The following is a 16,735-nucleotide window of genomic DNA, read 5'->3' as shown; positions in this document are numbered from 1 at the left end:
TTTGGAAGAAGGAAAGTCCTTCCACCTACATGAGCTTGTGGAGCTGCACTGCATGCTGAGAGCCACCACGATGGAGAAGGTTCCCAGGACTCCTACAAAAGACAGACAGCAGTCAGCATGCAGCTCCGCTGTTTGGGGTTTTGTTTGTTCGAGCAAATGATCCAAACAATGCCAGGTGGGCAGAATCCCTTGCCACTCTGCATAGTTAGCAGGACTCTGCCTTGAAAAGAGTCAGCAGGGCTGGATCAGCTGAGCTTGCATGGACAAAGAAGATGGAGAGCCAAAGGCAGAGAGGGTTCCTTAGGCCAGGAGGGCCTGCCAAGCTGTCTCTCCCTCCACTCCAGAAAGGCCCGTGCTTATTGCTCTCACTGCAGATTCTGGTGGGAAGATCGAAGCCCAAGCAGCTGACATTTTGAAACATTGTCTTTCAAACTTGTGCTGTCCCTTGCTCCCATTGATTTCCCATTTCAGGAATCTGTAGGAGAAAACCAAATCTGAGCAAAATTCATTGGTCTAAGATGAGTTGTTAGAGCCAAACCATGCCCCTCTCCACCCTGAGAAGAGCTCCAGTTTTATTATGAAAGCCATCTGTCTTTGTCCTGTGTGGGGTGGCCATAGGCTCCCCAGCAGATCTACCAGGTAAATCAAGTGTCTGTTAAGAAGCAGTGTAGATGCTCCAAACACAGCCATTTCCACCTTATTCGGTCACCGGATAGCTAGTTTCTCTTTTATAGCTACTTGCAAGGAGCAGATCATTTCAATCGTCTTTGTTTTTTCTCTGTGTGCAGCCCAGTGGCCTTAGGTGAGGCTATTTGTTTTTCAGAACATTATTGCCCTTTACATCCTGGCCCAGCCCTTTATATATGGTGGTCACCATTTCATTACCACAAGCTGTAATGCAGCTGACTCAGCAAAGAAAATCCATGCCTTGGAAAAGCAATTGGGAAGAAATTGATTCAGAATGAGTTACTATTTGTATGTTTAGTTAATTCTAAATATATATTTGAAAGACCTTGCTGCATTTGAGAGGAGAGGAAGAAGCATATTGTTCGTTAGAAATGATCTTGGTCCAGATCCCTAGCATTTGCACATCTGAATGTTTATGTCTGTTCAGGATTGGGATACCTACCTGTCAAGGCTAATTTTATTGTAGAGAGATTGATGGCAATTCTTAGGGTCTAAACTGAAAGCAGAAGGAGGTTACTGTCACATATCACAGAGCTGTGCTTCATTTGGCAGTGTGTGAGACTGGAGAATCTGTTTTCAATCCAGATGTTGGGATGACCAAAATTGGAGGTCTGACTGGGGCACCAAGGAGCTTTCTGCAGTGTTGGGACGTTTTTTGTGTCTTGAATGGGGTGTTAGTCACAGAGATCTATGCCTTTGTCTAGAAAAATGGTTCTCAACCTTTCCTGAGACCCTTTTATACAGTTCCTCATGGTGTGGTGACCCCCCCACCATAAAATTATTTTCATTGCTACTTCATAACAGTAATTTTGCTACTCTTATGAATTGTAATGTAAATATCTGTATTTTCCAATGGTCTTAGGCGACCCTGTAAAAGGGTCATGTGACCCTCCCCCCCCTCCCCCAGTTGAGAATTGCTAGTCTAAACCCATCAAATGGTATCCTTCAAATGTGTGCATTGCACTTTGCACAAACTAAAAGTTAGAAGGTGGTTTCTAGACTAAGTTGTTTGGGTTAGAACTAGGCAGTGCCATTTCTCTCCTCCTAGAGAAGTCAAAATACTACAGTGAGTAAAATGATCTCTTAGGTAACCCCAAGCTTAGCAGTTTGTCCAGGAATAAAGCAAGGAAAGGATGCTGGCCCTGAGCCCACATCATATATACTGCTTCCTCTCTGCCTCACTGTTCAGTGGCGTATGAGTGGAAATGAAATTACTGCCTCTGCCATTCCCTCCAGTGCCAGGGTCTGTTTGTATAGGTTGTTATCAGATTGAGTCACGAGCTGGCTTTTCACCTGAAACTGATACCTTCACCAATGGGAAAAGTGACTCTGGAGAAGATTCCAACTTGAGCCTGTGTGACCAGTCGAGTTGAGGTCCTGGCTTACCACAGTTCAGGATCAGTTTTATAGTTTTCATTACAAGCAAGAGCTCCCGGAACTAACTTAGTCCCTGGGAAAATTGTCCCGATCTTGTTAGTAACACAACACAGGCTTTCAGACCACCCCATGAATCACCTGGGTCATATTCACAGCCGCATCTCCCCAGTTCTGCTAGTATTCAGAAATGCACAGTGCAGTGTCTCTTGGTTCACAGCGCAACTTGCTTTGTTTCTAAATCGGTGCAGTAGTGCTGTGAAACCCTTTGATATTTTAGCCACTTTCAATTGTGTTCAGTTTCCATTGGTGCATTATTGCCATGATGAACAACTCTGCTACTTTTTGTCTTCATCTAATTATCACATTAGGAACAAATGCCTTGCAGCAGAATGTTAACAGCAGTATGTGAAATAACTTAAAATGTGTACAGCGACAGAGTAGCCTGGAATTGATAGTTCAATGCCTGCTGGCCTGCGCTTATGGAATGTTCTTTCCCTCCTGTCTCTGCAGCTGCAGTACCACGCAGGTCTAGCGTCTGGCCTTTTGAATCAGCAGTCCTTAAAGCGCTCTGCAAATCAGATGGGCGTGTCTGCCAAGCGGAGACCCAAGGCCCAGCCAACCACTCTGGTTCTACCGCCTCAGTAAGTGACGGGTTTGTGGAGGGCTTTCCACCTGGGTGAACATTGCTTTGTGCTCGTTGGTGGTAGGAAGGTTTTGTTTTCCTTCCAAACAGTGTCTTCCTTTTTAAGAGGACTCGAGCAGGATTAGAAAGCATAACTTGCCTAAGGTTTTTCTGGGGCAGCTGTGACACAGTTCCTGGTTGACGTGGCTAGTGTCTGACTTTCCAGCTGGGAGTTTTAGATGCCTTGTTACTTACTGTCTCCTCAGCCTGGTCCTGAAGCTGGCAGAACACTAGGAGAGCTGGTCTGCTGAGTACATTCTGGTGAGCCTGGCCTAGAGGACATGCTTAAGCTGGGCTGGCGTTCGAGCTGGGCTGGCTGCTGCTTTCACCTGGTAACCTGTGTTTCCTCACTAGCAGGAGAATAGGCACAGCAAACCACACGGTGCTTTTCCTCTCCTGTGGACAGCACCGTAGCTCCCAATTCCAGAACCCTAGGAGAGTCCCCAGGCTCCCAGTCTGTACCCAAGCTGCCTGTAACTCTATGCTGAATATTGTTTCCATTTCTTCAAATAGTCCATTTTAGACTGGTATGGTGGCATGTGCCTGTGAGTCCCAGCACGTGGGAAGCTGAAGCAGGAGGATCTCTGTTTAAGGCTACCTTGGGCTATATAGTAAGATCCCACCTCAAAACAAAACAAAACAAAAGTAAAAACCTCTGAGAACAAAAACCACAGTTTGCCAATCCTTGAACTTTATGTAAATAAAATCCTATGCTGCCATTTGTACTATTTCTATGTGTGTGTGTAAGCACACATGAACACAGGTGTGTATAGGGGGATTGGACCCAAGGCCTTGTGTCTGCTAAGAATGTGCTTTTTCTACTGAGTTATTTCCCTAGACCAGCAAGAAAAAAAAAAAAAAGAAGCATGAATGTCTTTTTTTCTGCTCAGTATATTTGTTACTTCAGTTGGTTTACCAACTTGGCTGGCAAGCTGCGTGCTAAGAGGCCTCACTGGTAGGTTCTCTCCCAGTGTGCACACTCCTCAGAGACTGTGTGTGGTGTGTGGACCTCTGATGTTCCCCACGACATCATTCTTTACCCTCTCCTTTGTTCCTGTCCTTAGCTATGAGCTGCATCTTTACATTGACTGCTCGAAGGATCATTTGCATACAAGATGTGCATGTTGGCTCCCTGATTTTGTCTGGTTAGCAGATACTTGTGCCTACTATGTACCAAGCAGGGTTCCAGGGGTTCCAGTTCTTCAGGCTGTAATTACGAGCAAGATTGCCCCCAACACCATAGTCTCTGGTTAGTTATAATTAATGCTGGGAAAAGAATAAAGAGGGATAAAGTGTGGGAGGAGAGCCCTGCTTAAATAGAGTGGCCAAACAAGGATTCAACTCTCGGTGGCTTATGGCACAGACTTAAGGAAAGAGAAGGGCTGGGAAGGTCGCTGGCATCCGTCCCCAGCTGTCTCCATGTTCTGCCCATCCTCTCGCAGTCTGCATCTGCAGACAAGATGAGCACCAGCAAGTGGCAGTCTCTGCAGTTGTCTTCCAGTGCTGCATGCATGTGCATGTGCTGTGGTCTTTGAAAAGACGCTGACTTGAGAAGCAGAAAGCTTCTTGCAGAGTGTTACTCTGTTGTTGCATCGCGTTGACTCGGTGACTCTGCATATCTCAGCACGCAGCTCCCCGAAGTCTGATGGGCCTTGTAATCTGTCATTTTCCCTGCATGGATTGTCTACTGAGGCAAGATGTTTGGCAAGAAGTGAAAGACTTTCTAATGGTCCCATAAGACCGAAGCCAAAAAGTGTTTGTTGCTAACTCTCTCCTGACAAAAGTCAGCTCTTGGTCCATCTGTTCACCATTTGTTAATTTGCATTGGCTTGAAACCTGTTTACAGGTGACATGCTATTATGAGGACACTTAGAAGCTATTTTAAGCACCAAGGCAATCAACAGACACTGTTCAGATGCCAAAGAGAAAGAGAGAGGAGTATTCACAACTGTCATCATACATTTATAATAGATCACTCAAAATACTTGGTTTCAAAGTGAGAAGTGGTTACAGCGTCCTAAGAACACAACAGTGGAATGATTTCCTATCCGCTGGAGCCATTTCCTGTGGAGATCGACTACTCCTCTTTCTCATCTCTGAGCTCTGGGACTCTCAGCCTCCTGGAATCCCTTCATAGAGCTACTGCCTCGTAGGCAGGATCTATATCCAGACTCCCACACAGCTCTTCATTGTGTTTGATGTCGGCTAGAAATAGGATACAGCATGGATGATGGCCTACTGGCGTTAGGAGTGTTTTTTTTTTTTAAAAAAAAAAACTTAAAAAAAGCTATAAGTAATAGATGTGTACGTAGATGTAAAGAAAAACCAAAGGTAACAAATATATTATGCCATCCCAAGAAGCCCCTTTTAAGGTTTGGTGGATATTGTTCAGACATTTTTGTTTTGTTTTCGAGACAGGGTTTCTCTGTGTTGTTTTGGTGCCTGTCCTGGATCTCACTCTGTAGACCAAGCTGGCCTCGAACTCACAGAGATCCGCCTGGCTCTGCCTCCCAAGTGCTAGGATTAAAGGCGTGTGCCACCACTGCCCAGCCAGACATTCTTTTTCAGCACACACACACACACACACACACACACACACACAATCATTTTTGAAAATAAAACTTTCCAAAAAGGACCAAATTGAGATAGTTTCCTCTCTCCTGGGCGAGTGTATTGTGAAGGTAGCTGATGAGTGAAGGCAGCATGATGTGGTCTGAGTATTCAAACTTACATGTTAATAGTGTAATGGTTGCACCTTCCTACAGAAGAATCCCAATCACAACATTTTTATTATAAACACATTATCACCGTAAGTTCACTTTGTCATTAAAAAAATTCCCGATAGCTGGGTAGTAGTGATGCATTCCCTTAATCCCAGCACTTAGGAGGCAGAGACAGGCAGATCTCTGTGAGTTCGAGGCCAGCCTGGTTCCAGGACAGCCAGAGCTGTTTCACAGAGAAAAACCCTGTCTTGAAAAAAACAAAAAACAAACAAAACAAAAAGAGAAAAAATTCCTGAGCCCCCTATAAAACACCCAGATTCACTAAGGTTGCTATATTAACTTTCTATCCCCCCACCCCCAACATCCTCAAATGTATTGTTTACCTATTGCTGCCAGATAAATTGCTCCTGGACATAGTGTTATTGTTAGCAATAAGAGGCATTCTCTGTCCTGTCATCCTAGGTCAGGGTTCCGAGAGTGGCTTGTCTGGGTAGAACTGACTCAGTCTTCCAGTATGTTCTACTGGGACACTGGCTAGGGCCATAGTCATTAAGGGCTCAGCTGAGGTCAGGAACTGTTCCACCAAGGCCACTCAGTGACCCCAGCTGATCCCTCTGACTGTGGCCTTGGTTGGTGTCTCATTAGAACATTGGGAGAGAGTCCAGCTGCAGGCAAGCTGGTGTTGGCTGGTGACAGGAGGTTATATTTGTTTCCTGCATCACAGGCTTCTCGAGTGTCCTTGGGTATGGCACTGGCTTCTCCAAAAGCAGCCATCTAAGAGGCTGAGCCAGGAGGAGGTTGTCCTTTTCCAACTTAGCCTCAGATTATCTGTTGTCCATCATTCTCTTCATTAGAAATGAGTCACTGAGTCTGAATGGCATTCAATAGTAGGGCATGGACTGTCCTTCATGAAAGAAAACATGGCAAGGAACATGTGGACAAGATTGAAAAGCACCCAGTTGCCAGTGGAGACACTGTAGGGAAGGGTAGCTAAGACTAGGTCCCGTCAGGTCCGTTTACTCAGGCCCAGTCTGTGCATTGAGCAGGAGCTTCAGGGAGGACTGAAGTGTACTCTTGGCTTTCAGGAGACTAGAGATGGGATCAAGTAAGTCACAGGCATCATAAGGGTGTGTGCCAAGTCCTGTAATGGACAAGATCTGTGGTCCCGGTCAGGGTGCTGTTGTAGAGTGCTCTCCTCCGAGCGTAGGAGGAGACTCTCCTCTCAAGATCAGGCTTGTTGGCTGTTGACATTCCCTCACAGAAGAAGGGGATGGGGGTCACTGACCCCTCACCTGAGGTTCTGGAGGTTCTCTTCTATACCTCCTGGCCATTTGCATGTAATTCTGCCCTAATTGCATTTGACCTCATGGTATGAAGTTTTGCTGGAGTGTACTATAAGTTAACTGTGTTCCGGAAGTCATCATCCATACTGGATGAGACTTTCCTGTGGCATGGCTGCTTTGGGACATCCATACTCTGAAGCCCATTAAAGTCAGTGGTTTCCCAGGTTGGACTTCTGTGGAATTGGACTTTGATTTGTTCTTGGTACTCTATAAGGAGAGGGTAGGTGTTTATAGACAGGTCCCTGAGTGAGAGAGTCCCGATGTCAGGTGCTGGAGGAGATCCACTTAAGGATCCCAGGAAGTCTCACCAGATTTCCCTCCTACCAGCTTTGCCAGACTTCCAGGGTTCTAAGGCTAGGGTGGGTTTCATCTGGTGAAGAAAGCACCAGGGGCTTCCTGGGGTTGCTTCTTCTTACACCCTCTGTACTGGCCCTGTTGAGCTGTGCAGCCACCATAAACAGGGATGTGGGACAGTTGTAGAATGTGTTTCAGATGCGGTGGCGTGAACAGTAGACATGCAGACATGATTGCTCCTGTGTTCCATAGGATGAGTGAGTGCTGGGATTAAAGACTCATCCCCGCCCCAACTCCTAAAGAAGCTTGTAAAGAGATAAAAATGTTCCCATGGAACTGCTAAGCACCCTCCCTGCAGCTGTCCGGAGTGCTCCTCCTAAGTGACGTCTCTGGCAGAAGGGTGCTGTTCATCTCGAAAGAGACTGTCTCCCTGTTGCTGGGGAAACATTGCCGGGCCTTTGACTCCCATCGGATTGAAGCTTCTAGAATGGCTGTCTCATTTGGTTAGTTTTTGAGTCATGTTCTGGAGACCTGTATTTAATAGGTCAGGAGTAGCTATGTTATGCTCTCTCCTGATAGCACTTTTGAGTATACATCTCTGTTAGTTAACCTGGGATGCTAATTTGGATCCATATGGTCAGGCTGAGGATCCACAACACTATGGCCTCAACAACTAATGACACACCACCGGCTTTCAGTGGCCAGAGATCTCTCTGCGCCAGTTCAGCATGCCTTGGCCTTATTTCGATTTGAGGGAAAACGAGTTCCTCTGAAAGGTTCTTTTTGAAAATCCTACCACTCTCCCCTGCAGGCTGGACCAGCAGCATCTTGTCACCATGTTTTCTTCGTGAGAAGCTCCCACCTGCTGAATCCAAGCTCCGTTCCACTGGGGTGCTCCTTGGAGAGGAACAAGCCATTCTCCACTTGTTGCCTGCCCTGCCCTGTTTCCCCACTGGTCTTCCTCTTCCAGTCTGTACGACAGTGTTCCCTTTCCTCAGCTTGCTCTTGTTAGTAGACAAAGCACACTTGTTCAAACCCACCTCCTGGAGGAACCCTGTCTCTGAACCCCACTTCCCTGCCATCCTCCACGTCATACAGCTCCACTTTACAGCCAAGCTCTCAGAGTTCATGTCTTGTCTCTATAACCCCTGTGTGGTCTCTGTCTCTAGAACATCACACAAATGGAGTGCAGAATGTGCTGTCTCTTTCCCATTTACTCACTGTGTAGCTTTTGAGATTCACCCATGTTGTGTGGCTCAGCGCCTCATCCCGTTTTGATGCTGAACGGTGTTCTTTGATGGCCTTTGAGCCTCCTGGTGGTCCTTCCTCAACATGTTGTGTGTTTTCAGCGTTATCTGAGACCCTCACAGGAGCCATCTTCACACCGTGTGTGTTTGAGCAATAGCATCACCAATGGCAAACATGTGCTATGCAGTTGCTAGAAAGATGTGCCACCAACTCAGGGCAGGGGGATAATGGTACTGTCCTCAACCCTGTACTTGAATACAGACTGCCTTTCTGTATGCCACTGATTTTGCTCTGGGAGTTGAGTCAAATGAGGTGCATCTCCAGCTACCACTACGTGCCTGGCTCCCAAGAATACCCACTCACAGTTCAACATGGTTGCTTTGTTCTCAAAAGGCTCACGTTGCCTTTTGTTTAGTGTAGAAACACCAGGGATCACGGGAGCAAGGCAGTGGTATTGTGTCCTGGGTGGGAGCTTCTGGAGTCACTGATGTATCACCAGCAGCACAGTGCTTGTGTGGGGAGGCTGTTCCATGGCTTGCTGTCTGTTGCCACATTCTCTGATTTTAGGACCTTTTTAAAACAGAGGTTTGGTTTTGTTTTCCGTCTTTGTCCCCCTCAATGGCCATGAAATCCAACATTGTGCAGCTCTACTGGAAAGTCTGCTCTGGTGACCATGAGCTTCCATCCTTGTGGTGGTGGTGGTAGTGGTGTTTTGGACTCTTTTTTTTTCACACTGCTGAGGGTAGACTGTGGTTATGTGGTGATTAAATTATATGAAGTCCTTCATATAATTGGCCTTGCTGGCGACAGGAGCTTGAGTAGAACTCTGGATCTCCTTTCATTGAAGCTGAGTTCAGCTTGACCTGAGCAAAGCCTCAGCCAGTAGATGCTGGCTCAGTCCCTCTGTCAGGGAGGCTTTTCCCAGTGTGCAGCAGGCTCAGCCTGAGCTGGGATGTAGCAGAGAGAGTGTGTGGCCTGTACTGATGTCCCACAGAGGAGAGAGGCATGCTGATGAAAGTTTGCTGAGTTTGGGGGAACAGTCTTCAAAACTTGGGTGGAAATCCACGAAGTCCTTCTTTCCCCCACTGGCGAGCATTAAGTGACAATATTCATTAAATACCACAGAGAGGCTGTGTAATAAAGAAATAATCCTAGGCCTAGGTGACTGCAGTTCTCCAGAAGGGCTGAAATTGAGAATATAATTAAAGATTAAAACATTGTTTGCATTCTAGAACATGGAGAAATCTTTTCTCTCCATTGCGGGACCATATTAATAAGGAGGAGATCAGTTTCCAATAACTGTTGCCGCTGAGCTCAGTTATTAACACACGTCACGCCTGAGCTTCCGACTCGGGACTTCTGCCTTTCTCCTCCAAGACTGGATAGGAGCACCAGCCTCACTCCGAAACAGTTTACATGGGCTGGGGAGTGCTGCTGCACAGCAGGGGGAACTGAGCTCAGGTCTCCAGCACCCGTGTAAGAAAACCCCACTGGACATCAGACAGATGGAGGTTTCATGTCCTGAGTGGGAGGAGTGGCGTTGAGATAGCCAGAGTCACCTTTTACAGGAACCTCAAACCCTGCAGCCCACTGCTGCCCTCTCTTGTGGACACAGTAGATGCCAGTCTACTCCTTTTAGCCAGTGCGCACACAAAAGTGAGGACATTGGTAGGAACTCTGCTGTAACCAGCTATGTTTATAACTGTGGCTGAAGGGCCACCTCAACCCAGGCCAGAAAGGAATCTCCTGCGGAGCTACATCTGGTCTCCAGAGCTTCTTGAGGCCAGTCTAGACACTCAGCCTCCTAGGCAGGGGCTAGGGCAAACCTCGAGCCTTTCTCCACCCAGCCTTGCTCACTGGCTTGTGAAAGCCTAACATCACAGACATCATTTCACTCCCTGTTTTTGCTGCTGTTTGTACCTGCTTGTTTCCCACTGGTTTTGAAATAGACTTGGACAACATTTTGAGGCCAAGGGTGTGGAATAGACTTCCTTCTGACTCTGTCCTCACTGCTCTTTAGTGTCTCTGTTTGAGAAGAGACAGCCCATAATCATTGTTATGCTTATGTGCTCATGTTATTGGCAGTTAGAGGAGGGAAGAGTCCGAGTCTAATGGGGAAAAAGTGTGATGTGGTTCCTGTGTAGAAGGAGTGCTCCCTTACTTCTCACTCAGTAAGGCTTCAAGCCCAGGCTTCTCCATAGCACGTCATCCAGGTACCAGAGTATCTCAAGCACTGATATGTGGTTTTCCTGCCTGATAAGGCTGAGACACCCACCCCCCCACCCCCACCGTGTGTGTGTGTGTGTGTGTGTGTGTGTGTGTGTGTGTGTGTGTGTGTGCGTGTGCGCGCGCGCGCCTGTGTGTGTGTGTGCCTGTGTGCGTGTGTGCCTGTGTGCCTGCGTCTGCGGAGAGTAGAGTTCAACCTCTGGTATTGTTCCTCAGGAGCTGTCCACCTAGTGTCCGCTTTGTTTTTTTTGAGTCAGGATCTTTTACAAGGACCTGAGTGCTCATGATTCTTCTAGGGTGGCTGGTCAGTTAGCTCTTGGCATTCTCCTGTCTCTTTCTCCCCAGTGGTGTGATTATAAATATGCAATACCATGCCTAGCTTTTTATAGGCACTAGGGATCAACCTTGGGTCCTCATGCTTATGTGGTAGCTGCTTGAACCACTGAGTCATCTTCTAGCTTTCTGAGAACACCTCCAGACACATTTTAGATGTGTTCACAGTACCCGGGACTCTAGTGAACTGTACCTGTAAGTACTGGATGTTTAAGTGGCCAGGAACCAAGTGCTACTTAGACAGAAGGGGATGGTGGGGGGCAGGTGCAGAGGTGGGCTTGGAGCCTTTCACAGAGGACAGGGCCCAGAAGCCAGCCTTAGCACACTGTGGAAGAGCAGGACCCTGGGGCTGGCGAGCAGGGCCCAGTGTGTGGAAAGTGCTATATTAGGAAGATGAATCAAGTGGCAGGTTGCAGATGAATAAGCTAGTCCTTTGTAGCTGTTTAAAAGATAATTGGTTCATGTTACTTATCTCTTATCCCCTCTCTTTGGGCAGGAGAAAAGTCTCTGGGAGAAATAAACGAGGAATCCCTCATAAATATTAATGCAAAAATCTGTCCATGGAGAATAAATATAGGGACATTTTGTTTTAAATGCTCTATATCGTTGCGATTCATTAGCATATATGTTGTAAAAGCTTCTTCTCTTCCCTTGAGAGAACTGTGTTCTGTTCAGCTAATAGCCACAGACCAAAATCTGTAGTTTGTCGGCACTATAATACTTGAGACATATGGCAGAACTTTGCTCTCTGTTTCAGCCAGGGGGTTCTGGTCTCCTGCACTCAGAAGTATTCCCTGTGACAGGGTGCCTGATATCCCCAACCCCATTCCCATCCATCCTCCATCTGGACCTTTGATCCCCACCTCAGCCTCCCATTTTCCATGCACTCATGTCTCCTTTTCACTCAGAGCGGGTTAGGTGTGTGGACATCCAGGCCAGGAACATCATGGCACAGAAAGGACTTCTTGTAAACAGAGGGAGAGATAAAGCATTCCTCTCAAGCCATGCGCAACATTAGGTGCTCACAAATCTCGGGCAGAGTGATGGATGGGCCACATTTACTTTAAATACACTAGCATCCTGTTGCCAAGTATTGTGGCCGGCATACTGCTGCTGTTGGAGTGGGGTCATGAGGCCATCTTGCTGTGGATGGTGCTGCGGGGCCATCAAGTTTATATGTATATTCATGCCCCTTATCTACAGAACGTGTTCACAGATAATGGAAACTCCCGAGTACTGAATCTCATGAGTACAAGAACGTTTTCCATAAGAGCCCACGTGTGATGAAGCCTAATCCACATGTTCTCCACAGCAGGGGAGCAGTGCGTTTTCTCCCTAGTTTCACAGACAGAGGATCTTGTTGCCACGGATCTTAGGATTCTTGGCATCTTTTTATTTTTATTTTTGAAAATCAAGTTTTAAACTTTGCTTTTTCACTTACAGGGAGCCCTTTCCAGCTTCTTTGGCAAGTCCAGGCTGCTGGCATGAGTTGAATAAGGGTTCTTGGAATGCAAGTTCTGGGATGCTAAATGGTTTATCTGATGGTTCAGACTGTGGTTGACTGCTGGTACCCAAAAGAGCAGACAGCAAAGTCATGGGTAACGGGGGATACTGTATCTGAAAATTTTATGATAAAATGTTGTGTCCCACAACAACGACAAAACCATGTCTGGAGAATTAGACCGGGGCTGCCAGCAGTGCGGTGTTAGGGAAAATCTAGAGGAGTGCACAAGCCAAGCAAGGGCGGCAGGGGAGAGCAGAGTTATGGTGACAGGTCTGTCACGCCCTGCCCTGTCAACCCCATAGACACCTGCCCTCAGTGACTGGCCCTGTCATGGATTTGTCTCAGACCACATGTGACACAGAGAACTGAGAAACTTAGTGTCTTCTGGAGATACTGAATCACGGAACAGTCGGATAGACTAGAAAACAGTAATAAAGAACCTAGCCATTAAGCCCTGAGTGGAATGTGGCAGCCTGCAGAATCAGTTTAAAATGATATTTCATTGTGTCCTCTAATTGCATTTCTCCTTTACAAGGTGATTTTATCCAGGAAGACAGCTGTCTGCTGTGGCTATTACATCACTGGCCATTACAGGGCAAAGGAAGAAAAGAATGGGTGGTTCCCCAAGGCTCATTGGATAGCTGCTGGTCCTTCTTTTTATTTCAATTTCTAAAATCATTTATTTTAAAGCATCACATCAAGTTTGGATCACAGTAAACAAAGCTATGCCTTCATTATATGTTGGATTTTGCGTAGTACAGTCTTCCAAACAGCAGATATGATAAAGTAATTGGAAGTAAAGAGTATTTGTGTAATTCTTTTGCATAACGAAGAGCTGGAGCCTGGGATTATTAGCTTTTCACACCATAGGGTTCCCAACTAAAGCTGGGTGCAAGCGAGACTCTTTGAAATCCTTCTGTTCTGCCTGAGCTGAAAAGTCATTCCTGTGATCTCCTGGTGTGTTTCTCTCTGGCACATTGGCCATTAGTAAGCCACAGGCTTCAGTCCCGAAAGTCTCCACATAGCATATAGGTGATGAAGAAATAGTGAGCCAGGTTTTCTGTTCACTTCTACTGAAGAGTGCAGAAGCTCACAGGTACAATGACTGCTATGAGCCTGGGTCTGAGGAGAAAGTGGCTGTACCTTGGCTGGAGTCGCTTAGGGTAGAATGGACTTGTGGTACCTACCAGTCAGCCCAGCACTCACTGCCGGTAGAGGGACACACAGGACTTCTCAGTAGTAAAACCAAGAAGCACTGTTTGCTGTCATATTGACTTCTAGCTTGCTGGGGCATACATCTCTCCAATTGGGTCTAGTGTGGTAAGAATTGGTTATTTTCCTTCAATCTGGGGGCATGGGAAGGCAGTGGAAATGTGTTGTTGAATATAGAAGCAGGGGGAGTGGGCACTCAGACAGCTAGATTGGTGCAGAACAGGCTCCCAAGAAAAGCGGCCCAGCCAGCCAGAGGTTGCCACAGTTGCCCATTGGACCCACATGGCATGCTTGAGAGAGAGACCCAGATATCCCAGTGTTAACAGCTCTCAGGACTCCTGCTGATCCCTGAGATTCAGAGAGTCAACTCCACTGAGATGTAGGGAGTTCTCCAGGGATGGTACCCCTGGAAAAACTATCAGAACCTCTCTTCACTGTGAGGAAAAAGTTTGCAGAGCTCACTGAGGCAGTGGATGGGGCTTGCTGCTTCAACTCAGGAACATGGAGCCTCACATCACCATGTACTCTACCTCCGCCATCAACACTGATCACCTGCTTCATTCACTTCAGCTCATGACCACAGAAAGGCTGGAGACTCCATTTTCAGTCGTCATGATCCCATTTTCTATGGTGTTCGTGTCTATATAACTAGGCATGCTGAACTGCCCTATGGGTACTTGAGAATTAATGTATTTATGAAAAATCACAAGTCCACAGTTAAGATTTTTAAATTTTGTGTGTGTGTGTATATATATATATGTGTGTATTTGTATACATGTGACAATTTAGTTTATTTTAGATCTGATGTGTATTTTTTCTTTACAGCCGTTATTTAATAGCTTTATTTTATGGTTAAATCATATGTATTTAAATTGTGAAATATGTACAAACATGTATAAGTACCATCTTGCAATAACTAAGAAAGTGAACATTGTTTCCCACCTCAAATATTACCCCATGCCCCTTTATCATTTTTTCTGTAGATTAGTTTATATTTTCTAGAACTTTATGTGGATGAAGTCATATAACATATACCCTCTTTTTAAAAATCTGTCTTTATTTCTTGGCATTACCATTGAGATTCAGCCTTATTGTTGCATGTATAGGTTATTTCTTTTTGCTGCTGTATAGAATTCCACTGAATATTCCACAATTTGTCCCTTTGTCTATGATGACATTTGGGTTGCTTGGCTGCAACATGTCTTTGTGTAGACATGTGCTTCCATTTTTCCTGTATAAGGACTTTGAATTACAGTATCTTGGTCACATGGTAGATGTAAAGAAATTGATGAGCTGTTTTCCAAAGTTGTATGGCTTCACATCCCCAGCAGCAGGGTTTGAGAGTGCGGTGCTCCACACCCTCACCTGTGCTCCATGTGGTTGATAGCAGCAGATGTGTGAGTAGGTGGGCAGTGGGGTCTCCCTGTGGCTCTAACAGGCATTTCCTTGATGACTAGTGATGCTGACAGAACACCCAGGTATCTTCCTTGGTAAAGTGCAGGCAAGGGTCAGTCCCTTTGTTAGGGTTGGTTGAAAGGCAGGCCAGCATTTCCTTTGAAGGTTTCAAAGAGGCTTTAACACAGGGCTGCCATAAGCACTATTAATTGAAGTTCTCTGGTTGTTTATCTGCTGAGGGCCCTACTGTGTGCTCATCATCCCCTCAGCTGTCATGGGAATTTCAGAGGAAACAGATGGAAACCAAAATGTGCAGGGCTCTAAACACACGGCTTTGCCTGTGTGTTTTCTGTTCCTTAGCTTTGGGCTCTTGACATCTTCCTGTATAGGTGTGATAACTGTGGTCTGGAGTGACTGTTGATGGCGACAGATTTCTAGCAAGTTTGGTTTGATTGTGTGTGTGTGTGTGTGTGTGTGTGTGTAAGTGAATACTTATTAATCTTTGAACCCATTCGTGCCATTCCTTTGATTTGCTTTAATTTTGTTTGTTTATTGAGTCTTGCTAGGTAGCCCTTGCTGGTCTAGAACTCACTATATAGATCAAGCTGGCCTCAGATTTGTGATGAACCTCCTGCCTCTGCCTCCTGAGCACTGCGATTATGAGGGAGGGCCACTATGCCTGGTTTAAAGTTACATTATTCTTACTTATTTGCACTAAGCTCTACTTTGCGTTCACTTTTATAATTCAGAAAATCAAACCTGATGTCAATGATCATGCTGGATGCTGGATGCTGGGTGCTGGGTGCTGGATAAGCTGTAGGGGGCGAGTAAACTTCCCCGTAATCCAGAGGAAGGCCAACTATGCAGATACTCCCCTGCTCATCTCTCTTTCATCTTGTTGCCCAGTGACCTCATCCTTAACCTTCTGTAACTAGACTTGGGACTCAGATCAAATAAAAAACAGCTTAATCTTGAACTATGGAGGATACATTGTCATAGTACAGGCTGCCCCCAGATTTTCCTTTGTCCCCAGTCTGCAAAGAGACTCCTTGAGTGACATGCTTGTCCCCAGGTCTCTTTCCCAGCGTAGTCAGGTGTTGTGAAGGGCTGTGACTCCTGGCTCTAGGGACTTTCTCCATTGCAGTTTTTCCAGCTCCCCCTGTTGTGGGTAGATCTGAGGACTTCTTGTCATCAGAGAGAATGGCAGGGCATCATGGTGCTCTAAAGAAAGTAACCCTAATTCTCTCACAGGCTTACAGTAACATTACTTCATTCTTAGGAAGACTATGAGCATGGTTTCCAAACACCGTGGCACTAGAAAGCTCTTCTCCCCATTTGACACATAACAAAATAGTTGATTTGGAGCGGGGAAGGGGGTTAGACTTGGGCATGTTGGAAAAACATATAACAATGAAATTATGTAATACATTAAATAAATCGAAGTTACCAAGTTTTTCCTCCCTCCTCCTCCCTCTTCCTGTCTGTTAAAGTGGATCCTACCCCCCCATAGGCTATGCACAAACCCGACTTTTCCACATTACATGTGGGCTGAAATGGGTTTTCACAAAATAACTAGGTTTTTGGCAGATTTTTATTTTTAACAAAGGAGCACTTAGAATTTAGAGGTCCCCTATGACCAATTAATTCAATGCAGTTTGTTCAGCAGACATGCAGACACTACACAGAACTGTCCTCACCCTAAAGGAACTGT

The 16,735-nt window shown here is 46.0% G+C and overlaps 1 protein-coding gene across 1 annotated transcript in view; it reads left to right on the top strand.

Moving 5' to 3' along the window:
- The window catches only part of Med27 (mediator complex subunit 27), a 182,627-nt gene that overhangs the window by 65,748 nt on the left and 100,144 nt on the right, over nucleotides 1-16,735 (top strand). Inside the window, exon 3 of the mRNA XM_052722838.1 lies at nucleotides 2,575-2,705. Within this exon, the coding sequence (XP_052578798.1) occupies nucleotides 2,575-2,705 (131 nt within the window). The remainder of the gene's footprint in view (nucleotides 1-2,574; nucleotides 2,706-16,735) is intronic.

Source organism: Peromyscus californicus, unplaced genomic scaffold, assembly GCF_007827085.1.
Source record: "Peromyscus californicus insignis strain IS unplaced genomic scaffold, ASM782708v3 Scaffold_7__1_contigs__length_154581171, whole genome shotgun sequence".
Taxonomy (NCBI): domain Eukaryota; kingdom Metazoa; phylum Chordata; class Mammalia; order Rodentia; family Cricetidae; genus Peromyscus; species Peromyscus californicus.
The sequence above is the reverse complement of the archived record's forward strand: the minus strand, read 5'-3'. Positions and strand labels throughout refer to the sequence as shown.